The sequence below is a fragment of the Gallinula chloropus genome, assembly GCF_964237585.1.
Source record: "Gallinula chloropus genome assembly, chromosome: 11".
Lineage (NCBI taxonomy): Eukaryota > Metazoa > Chordata > Aves > Gruiformes > Rallidae > Gallinula > Gallinula chloropus.
The window spans coordinates 4,754,113-4,764,964 of NC_140096.1; the positions used below are offsets into that span (position 1 = coordinate 4,754,113).

Genomic DNA, 10,852 nt, shown 5'->3' on the forward strand with positions numbered 1-10,852 from the left:
TCAGGAAGGCCAAGGCACAGCTGGAGCTGAACTTGTCAAGGGATGCCAAGAACAACAGCTTCTACAGGTACAGAACCCAGGAAAGGAAGGTGAAAGACAGCGTGCCCCCCATGAGTGACAATGGTGAGCTGGTGACAGCAGAGGAGGGAAAGGCTGAGGGTCTCAACAAGCTCATTGCCTCAGTCTTCACTGGTGACCTCTCTCCTCACTGCTGTCAAGTTCCTGTAAGAGGGGGTCCAGGGAGACAAGAGTCCCTCCCATGTCAGTGAAGAGAAGGGCTGTGACCACCTGAGGAACCTGAACAAGTCACTGGGGCCTGAGGAGTCTCCCAGAGCCCTGAGGGGGGTGGCTGGTGGAGGGAGTTGGCTGATGGAGTTGCCAAGCCACTCTCCATGAGGTCTGAAAAGTCATGGCAGGCAGGGGAAGCCCCTGGTGACTGGAAGAGAGGAAACACCACAGCCATTTCTAAAAAGGAGGATGCTGGGAACTACCAACCTGTCAGCCTCACCTGGGGAGATCATGGGACAGATCCTTCTAGAAGCTCTGCTGAGACACATGGAAGACAGGGATGTGATCTGAGACAGCCAGCATGGCTTTACCAGGGACAAGTCCTGCTTTCTAGGGACCTTCTATAATGCAGTGACCTTATCAGTGGACAAGGGAAGGGCAATGGATGTCAGCTACCTGGATTTCTGCAAGGCCTTTGGCACAGCCCCCCACAACAAGCTGGAAAGATGTGGATTTGATGGGTGGACTGTCCAGTTGGGTAAGGAATTGTCTGGATGGTGGCATCCAGAGGGTGGTGGCCAATGGCTCCAAGTCCAGATGGAAGACAGTGACAAGCAGAGTTCCTCAGGGGTCACACAGGGACCAGTGCTGTATTAATAATACTGGCAGTGGATCGAGTGCACCCTCAGCACGTTTGCAGATGGCACCAAGCTGGGTGGTGAGGTCAATGTGCCAGAGGGATGGGATGCCATCCAGAGGGACCTGGACAGGCTGGAGAGGTGGGTCCAGGGGAACCTCATGAGGTTCAGCAGAGCCAAGGGCAGGGTCCTGCACATGGGTCGGGACAACCCCCGTTATCCACACAGGTCAGGAGATGATGGGCTGGAGAGCAGCCCTGAGGAAAAGGACTTGGGGGTCGTGGGTGAGAAGCTGGACATGAGCCTCCAATGTGCCTCTGCAGCCCAGAAGGCCAACCCCATCCTGGGCTGCATCACCAGGAGTGTGGGCAGCAGATGAGAGAGGGGATTCTGCCCCTCTGCTCTGCTCTGGGGAGACCTCACCTACAGTGCTGTGTCCAGCTCTGGAGCCCTCAGCACAAGGACATGGACCTGTTGGAGCGGGTCCAGAGGAGGCCACAAAAATGACCCAAGGGCTGGAGCACCTCTGCCAGCCAGGCTGGGAGAGTTGGGCTGGTTCAGCCTGGAGAAGAGAAAGCTCTGGGGGGACCTTACAGCCCCTTCCAGTCCCTGAGAGGTGCCTGTAGGAAGCTGGGGCAGAACTGTTCCTGAGGGCATGGAGTGATAGGGTGAGGGGGGATGGGTTTAAACTAGAAAAGGGGAGATTCAGGTTGGGTGTTAGGGAAAAAGCTCTTCACTCTGAGGATGGTGGATCACTGGCCCAGGTTACCCAGAGAGGTGGTGGAGGCCCCATCCCTGGAGATACTCAAGGTCAGGCTGGATGGGGCTCTGAGTGACCTGATCTAGTGACGATGTCCCTGCTCACTGCAGGGTGGGACTGGGTGGCCTTTAAGGTCCCTTCCAACCAAACACATTCTATGATTCTATGACCCCTCACTGCACACCTGCCTTGGGGGAGCCACATCCTGGCTAGGTTCCATCCCTACACCCACCCTCACTTCTCAGCAGCTCTGGGGCTTCAGGAAAACAAGCACTCTTAGAGAGACAGACACAGAGAGGCCCAAATCCACCTCAGGTGCAGAAGAAAAGTGAGGCTGGGGAGGTCACTGCAGCAGCTTGGCACCCACAAAGCTGCACCCAAACATGTAGAGCCCTGGAGAAGAGCATCATCAAAGCTGAAATTGCATCCCCCAACAGCATCACCTGAGGCTGTCATTTGCGCCAGCATGAGCAGGTAGAGGGAGGTGGCATCCATCTGGAGATGACCCCACTCCTGGTCCCCCACCACAGTGGCACAGGTGTGGGTGTTGTACTTGGCATGCAGGCAATCCCTGGTGCTCTGGCTGTACTTGAACGCCTCCACCTTGTCTACCTTGAGAAGGGCAAGGAGACGAAGGAGTTCATCAAACCCTGTCTCCAGGGGGTCCAACAGCCCCAGAGCCAAGGGCTGCCCCACGCTGTCAGCCTGGCAGGGCCAAAACCCTACACCCCCCAGGCTGAGCCCCTCCATGCCCTAAGACAGCAAGTGCTGGCTCACACGCCATCCTAACACAGGGCTGCAGCCACGGAGGGCTCACAGCCACAGTTGCACTTTGTGAGGGAGAAAAGGGTCACCTCAAATGCCCTCAAGGAAAAGAGCTGTGGAGGCCCAGTGCCAGCCAGGTCACAAGACAGGGAGCAGCTGGCAAAGCCCCACTGGCCACCAGCCCACAGCACTGGGCCCTCCATCGCACCAGGGACAGGCGCCAAAAGAGCTTATTTCAAGATCTGTTGGAAAGGGGCCTCTCCTCTGCTGGTCAGGGAAGGCACAGCCAGGCTTTGAGGAGACAACTCAATTCTCAGAGGCACTGCCCAGCCCCTACCTGTCTCATCATGCACTGCAGCAGCCCCCGCATCAGCTTCACCACACTCTGCAGGAAGAGGGAAAACAGCTTCGTTAATCCCCAGGCAGCCAGGAGAAGCCCTGACTCAAGACCTGCTGGCTGCTGACCTTTGCAGGGCTCCAGTATCAGTAACCAGAGCTCCTGCTCACATTTCCACAGCCCCTGCAGCATAAGCAGTAGCAGAAGGGAAGAAGGTTCCTTCACCTGCCAGCAAAGCTGAACTGCTGCTCGAGGAGGGGGTGGGGAGGGGGGGGGGCACGGGTGGGGGATGCAGCTCCCCAGCCCCTGGGAGTGCAGAGCACAGCCAGGCTCTCCAGCTGGGCTCCAGCACCCCTAGGGAAGTCAGGCCAGGGCATCTCCCCTGTGATGAAAGGCTGAGGAAGTTGGGACTGTTCAGCCTGGAGAAGAGAAGACTAAGGGGGGACCTAATTAAAGTTTATAATTATCTGAAGCAGGGGAAAATGGGCAGCCCCTTTTCAGTGCTCTGTGGGGACAGGACAAGGGGCAATGGCTGCAAGTTGGAGCACAGGGAGTTCCACACCAACATGGGGAAGAACTTTTCCCCAGTGAGGGTGAGGGAGCCCTGGGACAGGCTGCCCAGGGGGTGTGGAGTCTCCTTCTCTGGAGATATTCAGGACCCACCTGGACATACCTGAGTGATATGTCCTAGGGAGCTGCTCTGGCAGGGGGGTTGGACCCGATGAACTCTCGAGGTCCCTTCCAACCCCTACAACTCTATGATCCCTTTGGGGCCCACACGGGGTCAGCTGCGCCCTCATTCTCCCCACACAGCCTCCCAGAGCCTCTCAGCCCCAGTGCCGGGCCACGCCACAAGCAAACCAGCCAGGGGGGGGTGACAGCCAGCCCACCCGCCCGGCCCAGGCTGGGAGGGGCAGCACAGGCCCCCCTCCCTCCCGCCCGCTCCCCCGCTACCTGCTCCAGCTCATAGGCCTTGGCCTTGTCCTCGTCGCGGTCGGCGTTCTTGCGATAGGCCAGGCCCAGCCCCCAGACGGCCAGGATGCTGTAGACGTTGTCCCGCACCCAGGCATCCCGGTGGTCAGCGCTGGCGGGCAGCAGGCCGGTCACCGCGTCCTGCGGAGGGGACACACACCCAGGGGCCGCGGCCCCGTCCCCGGTCAGCGCCGAGCCGCGGGCTCAGGACACGGCTCCCCGGGGCCGGCCCGCCCGCCCCCCGCCTGGCCCGGCCCGGCCTGGCCCGGCCCCGGGGAGGCCCCGCACCTGGTGCCGGAGGATGGTCTGCTGCACCAGCCGCCCGTAGCCGTCCAGCCGCACGCCCGAGTTGCTCCGGCTGCGCATGGCGTCTGCGGCGGGGCCGGCCGGCCGGGCGGGCACGGCCACCGAGGGCCCGGCCCCGCCCCACGGGTCCTGGCAGCGTTCCTACGCTGCCGTGCGGGGCCGCCCCCCCGCTCGCTGCCGCCCGCAGGGTTGTCCCGAACGCTTCGGCATGCAGAGAGAGGTCTCTCTTTCCGCGCTGTCTCCAGATCCCCTCCGGTGCCGGCGGCGGCCCCAGCCTGAGGGGATGTTATTACCGAGCTGGCAGGACCCGCCAGCATGGCGGCTCCCATGGGGATGGGGAGGAGGGTCGGGGTGGCGCCCCCTGCCGGACGGGGAGCGCGCAGCGCTGCGGGCGGACACGGCAGGAGACGGACAGACAGACACAGAGCGGGGTGGGACGGACAGACAGACACAGAGCGGGGTGGGACGGACAGACAGAGAGACAGACAGCGGGGTGCGACAGACAGACAGAGAGCGGGGTGGGACGGACAGACAGACACACAGCGGGGTGCGACAGACAGACAGACACAGAGCGGGGTGGGACGGACAGACAGACAGACAGCGGCGGGGACAGACAGACAGTGGGGTGGGACAGACAGACACACAGCGGGGTGGGACGGACAGACAGAGAGAGAGCGGCGGGGACGGACAGACAGACAGAGAGCGGGGTGGGACAGACAGACAGACACAGAGCAGGGTGCGACAGACAGACAGACAGCGGGGTGGGACAGACAGACAGCGGGGTGGGATGGACAGACAGACACACAGCGGGGTGGGACAGACAGACAGGCACAGAGTGGGGTGGGACGGACAGACAGACAGACAGCGGGGTGGGACAGACAGACAAACACAGAGCGGTGTGGGACAGACAGACAGACAGCGGCGGGGACAGACAGACAGCGGCGGGGACAGACAGACACAGAGCAGGGTGGGACAGACAGACAGACAGCGGTGTGGGATGGACAGACAGACACACAGCGGTGCCCCGGGGAGCTCAGAGGCACAGCCCTGGCCCAGCTCAGCCCTGAGGGGTACGTGGGTGCCAAGGAGCCCCGTCCCGGTGGTGGGGGCACGGCTGCCAGTGGCTCTGGCACAGGCTGGGCTTTCCTGGGGTTGCTGGTGACTGTCAGCACGGGGGGCACGGCACCCAGCCCTCTCAGGGGGAGCAGCTCTGAGTGCTGTGCCAAGGTCCTTGGAGGGAGGGGGCATCCCTGGGCTGGGGGCACCCGGAATGGGGGCAAAGCTGGGCTCTGCTGGAGCCGTGGAAGGACTGGGAGTGCTGGGACTGGGGGACACCAAGGCTGCCTTCCATGGGAGGTCCCTGGGCTGAGGGCAGTGGGGAGTGGTGCAGGGAGTCCCAGGGAAGAGAACTCACACAGCTGAGGAGGCTGGTGGGGCTGGGGTACTTTGTGGGCCCCCATGGCTGGGGACATCAGGGTACACGGCGGGTCCCAGGGCTGGAGATACTGTGGGGATGGAGATACGTGCAGAGTCCCAGTGACACAGGTTAGGCTGGGCGGGGGGGGCACAGGGAGAATGGGCAAGGGTCCCCACTCACCTGCAGGCTGTGCTGGCAGTAGGCACCCAGGGGTCTGCTGCCCACTGTCCTCCAGAAGGACGTCATGCGGGACAGCCGGGGGGATGGGTGCCCCCCCTGGTTCCTGCACTACCCAGAGGGCTGGATGAGGTGGGGAGAGGGGTGCCGAGCCTGCCAGCCACCAGTGCCCACCCTCTGCACCCAGACATACCTGCAGGGAGCTGGGAAGAAGCAAGAAGAGGGAGAGGAGCAGTGTCAGGCTGGTGGGAGCACAGGGGGCCACACTGGCCCTGCCACTTTGACCACTGCCTGGTGCAACAGGACCTGAGGCTGCCATGGTGCAGCCAACTCTGGCTGGCTGGTGCCTCCACTGGGCACTGCTCCTATCCAGTCATGGCCCTGCACCCGTGCAGAGGAGATCACGCTGCTGGGGCAACCCCTCACTGCCTGGGAGTACCCCAGGGCAGGCTTCAGCCCACCAGACACAAGGGCTCACTAGCACAGTGGACATGGGGACACAGGGCTGTGAGAGAGAAACCTCAGTGCTCACCCACCTCTGGGCATCCAGCAGGTCTGAAGGGTGCCCATAGCAGGCCAGGGTGCAGGTCCCTGCCAGGGGCAGCACCAGCATCCAGTGGTGCCCGGGGCTGGGAGTGTGCCCGGCTCCCACGCCTTTCATCACCCCTCGCTCGGATGAGTCACCACCACATGCTCCATGATTGACAAGGAAAAAATCTCCCCCCCCTGCAGTCAGGTCTGCAAGGTTCCAAAAATGCAGGTGTTCCCCTCCCTGCAGCCTCCTGGCTCGGGATGGTCAGGATGAAGCCAACTGGGGACAAGGGGAAGGAGAGGAGCCTGTGGCTCTGCAGCTTCTCACTCTGCCAGGATGGGGGAGAATCTTTAGGGTTGTTGGGTAGGGATGGGACAGGGGCTGGCAGCATGCTGCCCCACAGCAAATGCCCCCCCAGGAAGGAAGAAGTGCTGAAACATCCCCACGGGACCCACAGTAACAGGTGGGTTGGAGGTAAAGTGAGAGGTGAGACCCTAGTGAGAGCCACAGCTGAGGATGCAGAGGCAGTACTCAACCCCACTGAGCACTGGGGACAGGGATTACAGCTGCCACCCATGCCTCACTGCTCAGAGAAGGGAAACGTTGCCCCAGCTTCGCAAACATAGGACATCAAGCACAGGAACAGGCAGGTTTGCCTGCAGACCTTCCCAAAAGAACCCTGGCAGAGAAATGCCGTGGCCATGGCGACAACCAGACCATATGGTGCAGGTCCTCATGTCAGCCAGGACCTGCACCATATTTTTGTGGGTTTCATGGCAAGGTTTGGGGGAGGGGGAGCTGCAGGGGTGGCTGCTGCAAGGAGCAGCCAGCAGCTCTCTGCAGCCCCACAGAGCAAACACCAGCCGGCTCAAGGCTGGACCCGCAGCTGCCCAAGGCCCAGCCCATCAGCGACGGTCACAGCGCCTCTGGGAATCCCAGTGAGGAGAAAAACCCACCAGCAGCTGCTTTGTGCCCCAGAGAAGGGAGGGAGAAGGTGTGAGGAGCTGTGCAGGCACCAAGGGCAGGGAAGGGGGGAGGAGGTGCCCCAGGTGGCAGGGGGAAAGATGCCCCTGCAGCCCCTGGAGAAACCCATGGTGGAGCGGGTGTCCCCCCACAGCCCATGGACAAGGCCCAGACCCCACCTGCAGCCCGTGGAGAGGCCCCACGCTGGAGCAGGGGGAGACAGACAGGAGATGCTGTGACCCACGTTGGAGCAACCTCCTGGCAGGACCTGCAGCCCATGGAGAGAGACAGAGATGAGTGAGGGAGAGATCCACGCCGGAGCAGGTTTGCTGGGGGGGGTTGTGACCCCGTGGGGGACCAGGCTGGAGCTGTCTGGACCTGAGAGACATTCTGTGATTTGTGACTGCCCCCATAGCAGTGACCCACGCTGGGGCAGCTGGGGAAGAGCTGAAGCCCTGTGGGAAAGGACTCATGTTGGAGAAGTTCATGGAGAGTCTGCTGTGGGTGGGACCCCACGGTGGAGTAGGGGAAGAGTGTGAGGGATGCCTCCCACCCCAGCAAAGGAGGAGACCAACTAGCTAAAACCCCCGTTTCCCCCACCCAACCCCTTGCAGGGGGATGAAGGAAGGGAGCAAAATCCTGACTGAAGTGCAGTCTGCTGAGCAGGGAGGGGTGGGGGGAAGGTGCTTTAAGATCTGGTCCCACTTCTCATCACCCGACTCTGGTGTCACTGGGGGTGCAGGGCAGGACCATCAATTAGAGAGGTTTTTTTATTCTGTGTTGAGTCTGCTTTGCCCATGATGCTAATTGCTCCCTGGCCTTATTTCAACTCTTAAGCACTGAAGAGGGGATGATGGAGCAAATTTGATGGACACCTGGCCTCCTCCAGCCAGGGTCAAACCACCACACGTATAAAGGGATGTGGAACATCTCTTATCCCCAGCCCCACAGAGACAGCTGCCTGCAGCCACATCCAACCCCCTTAGCCCAGAGCAGGGCTGGGCTCCAGGGGAGCCTGTTCCGCCCACTACTGCCTAAACCAGCTGAGATTTACCCCCTGCACACAGCAAGGAGCAGCACCCACCCCCTCCAGTGCAAGCACAGTGATAGTCTGTGGGCCAGGCTGCCCCTGAGGGCACCTGCTGCACCCCAGGGACAGAGCAAGAACAGGCCAAGATAGTCCTTAGCAAAATCCATCACTTTATTTACAGTCATCAATAAATAGATGAAAAAAGCCAGGTGGCAGGGGTGCTGGGAGTAGGACTGACCCTTCTGGGGACAGGCTGGAAGCCCAGCAGCACCCAAGCCCCATGGAACAGCAAGGATGCCAGAAGGCAGAGGGATACTGTGACAGAGATCCAACCCCTGGGATACAGTGAGACCCAAGCCCTACGAGAGGGCAAGCCAAGGAGGTGAAGGACAGGGGTGGCAGAAGCTGCGGGCAGAGCCCAGTGCAGGCAGCTGCCTAGCCCATCAGCACTGAGAGCACTCTTCCAGCTCCCAGCCCATGTCAGGTCCTTCCAGCGCCCCCCAGAGCAGAACTGCAGGGCTGGGGAGGGGAAAAGCCCCTCTCCTCCCCGATTCCCAGCTCAGCGAGATACCACTGCAGCTGGGACTAGACAGGATGGGGTGCATGTGAGCTGGGAAGGAAACCCATGGGCAGGGTTGCGCCAGATACTGATGGCACCAGCTTGGTGCTAAGCATGGGGACACCTGGACCGCTCGCCCTCCCTGCCCTGGCTCCAGCAGGAGACCCCTAGCCACCTCTTCCAGGCTTTGTGCTCCAGTCCAGAGAGCATCAGAACAAGCCCCCCCCACCCCACAAAAAAAACAGGCAACGGCCACAGGGCTGCAGAAAGGATAGATGCCCCAGGGCAATGACCCCAGCACAGGTGTCCTGCCTTTAAAAACCTTCAAGTCACATAAAACTGCCATTGTAAAACCCTTCCCGCAGAGCAGTGCTGTGTGGGGAGACAAACCCACCCACCCCAGGCAGAGAGCAAGGCAAACCCTCGAGTCCAGATCCAGCAGGGACAGGCAGAGCCAGGGGGTGACGTGCCCGGGCAGCGGGGGTTACCGGCAGGTGCAGGACTCTGCGATCATGTTCTCATACTCCTTGTAGAGGATGCCGCCATCGCGCTCGATCATGAGGACGCTGATGGGGCTGTAGCGGTAGGGGACGCAGGAGGGCCGGGGCACGTTGGCATCTACCATCTGATGGACAAAACTCTGCACCACAGCGTGGTTGGGCGCGTGGTAGTCGTAGCGGAGCAGGCGGGGACAGGTCCCCTTGCAGTAGCGTGGGTTGTAGCGGTGGGGAGCGATGATCCAGTGGTCCCAGCCCAGCTGGGCGAAGCTGACGGGGAAGGGGCGCAGGGAGCAGTCACTCTTCTCCCCTCCTTGCTCTCGCAGGTACCCGGACAGGTCACGAGGCAGCGTGTCACGGCGGTGCCGGCGAGGCTCTGCTGCTGGAGATGCCAGCCCAGCTTGGGTGTCGTTGAGGTAGAGGAGGAGGAAGGGGTGGCTGGGGGCCGCTGGGGCACTGTGGCCCCCTGCCCGGCCAGCACGCACGCAGACATGTCTCAGTGCCAGGCTCCCTGCACTGCTGTTCCCCAGCACCAGGTAAGGGGTGACATCTGCTTCAGCCCAGCCATGGCGAGGACGGGTGGCAGAACTGAGCAGCACCCCAGGTGCCTTCCCAGTGGCTGCCAGCTCCAGGGCACAGAGGAGGTGACCGCGGGCCAGGGGCAGGCTGGGCAGGTAGACTACAGTGGCTCGGAGGAGGTGCTCAGCCTCAGGCTGGCCCTGCAGGCGGTAGGTGAGGGGCTGCATGTACCAGCGACCTGTGGGGGACAAGCGGTCAGTACCTCCTGGTATGGCACAGCAGGTCATATCCCAGGGTGCTGCCACAACCCCACATGGCACAGTGCAGCCTGTGGCATCACCACCCTCAAAACCTCTAACAGCTGGGTGCCCCAGCACAAGGCAAGAGCCTCAGCAAGCAGTCCCTGTGTGCCACAGCTAGCCTGCCCCTGAAGGGCAATGAGAGGCTGAGCAGAGTCCCATCCCCTGCACCAACACCACTGTCCTACCACATCACCACACAGGATGGGGAGAGGTGCACGTGGCACCAGCATGCCCTCACCCATCTCACCCCTGGGGCACAGAGAAACTGGATCTCCTGACAAGCCCCAGAAGACATCCCAACCCTGGCCAGGACACTGTAAAGAGCGGGAAGGAGGCAGCCAGAGACACCCCCACCCATGGCTCAAGCCCATCCCTCCAGCACCACCAAGCCTCCACGCTGCCTTTAGAGCCTGTTTGCTCCTTACCTGCCCAGCGCTGAACCCCCTGGGAACTGGCCCGGACCAGGCGGATGGTGTTGGTACCCAGGCTGCGGCTGCGGCGGGGTCGCCCTTCACGGTCAGCAGCTCGCTGATACAGGCTCAGCATGTAGCGCAGGGGCTGCCCACTCGCTAGCCCAGGTTGCCAGCCCCAGCTGTCCGGAGCCCGCAATTGCAGGGCTTGCAGGAGGGGCAGGGGAGGGACGGCAGGCAGGGAGCTGGTGGGCAGCAGGGACTGGTTTGCAGCCCAAGAAAGGGACACAGCAAGCAGGAGGAGGAGGCTGGTGAAGGGATGGAGCAAAGCCATGGTAGGTGTCTGTGGGGTGAGCGGGGCAAAGGGGGGCTGGCCAGCGGCAGGATCAGAGGGAGCCTATAATGGTGCTTCTCCTCTCCCCCAGTGAGAGACAGAGCTA

At 61.9% G+C, this 10,852-nt stretch overlaps 2 protein-coding genes across 4 annotated transcripts in view; both read right to left on the reverse strand.

The window, feature by feature from the left end:
• PHKA1 (phosphorylase kinase regulatory subunit alpha 1) overlaps positions 1 to 4,092 on the reverse strand; it is a 39,035-nt gene extending 34,943 nt beyond the window's left edge. For all 3 annotated transcript variants that reach the window (XM_084269370.1, XM_084269369.1, XM_084269368.1), the window contains exons 1-4: positions 3,989 to 4,092; positions 3,683 to 3,841; positions 2,729 to 2,776; positions 2,070 to 2,238 (exon numbers count right to left, since the gene is read on the reverse strand). In XM_084269370.1, the coding sequence (XP_084125496.1) occupies positions 2,070 to 2,238; positions 2,729 to 2,776; positions 3,683 to 3,841; positions 3,989 to 4,066 (454 nt within the window). In that variant the 5' untranslated portion in view covers positions 4,067 to 4,092. The remainder of the gene's footprint in view (positions 1 to 2,069; positions 2,239 to 2,728; positions 2,777 to 3,682; positions 3,842 to 3,988) is intronic.
• Positions 4,093 to 9,168: 5,076 nt separating this feature from the next.
• BMP15 (bone morphogenetic protein 15) lies at positions 9,169 to 10,746 on the reverse strand (the record flags this gene model as incomplete). Its single annotated transcript, XM_084269131.1, has 2 exons — positions 9,169 to 9,938; positions 10,428 to 10,746. The coding sequence occupies 2 exons, from the start codon at positions 10,744 to 10,746 to the stop codon at positions 9,169 to 9,171; spliced, it is 1,089 nt and encodes a 362-aa protein (XP_084125257.1).
• Between the last annotated feature and the right edge of the window lie 106 nt (positions 10,747 to 10,852).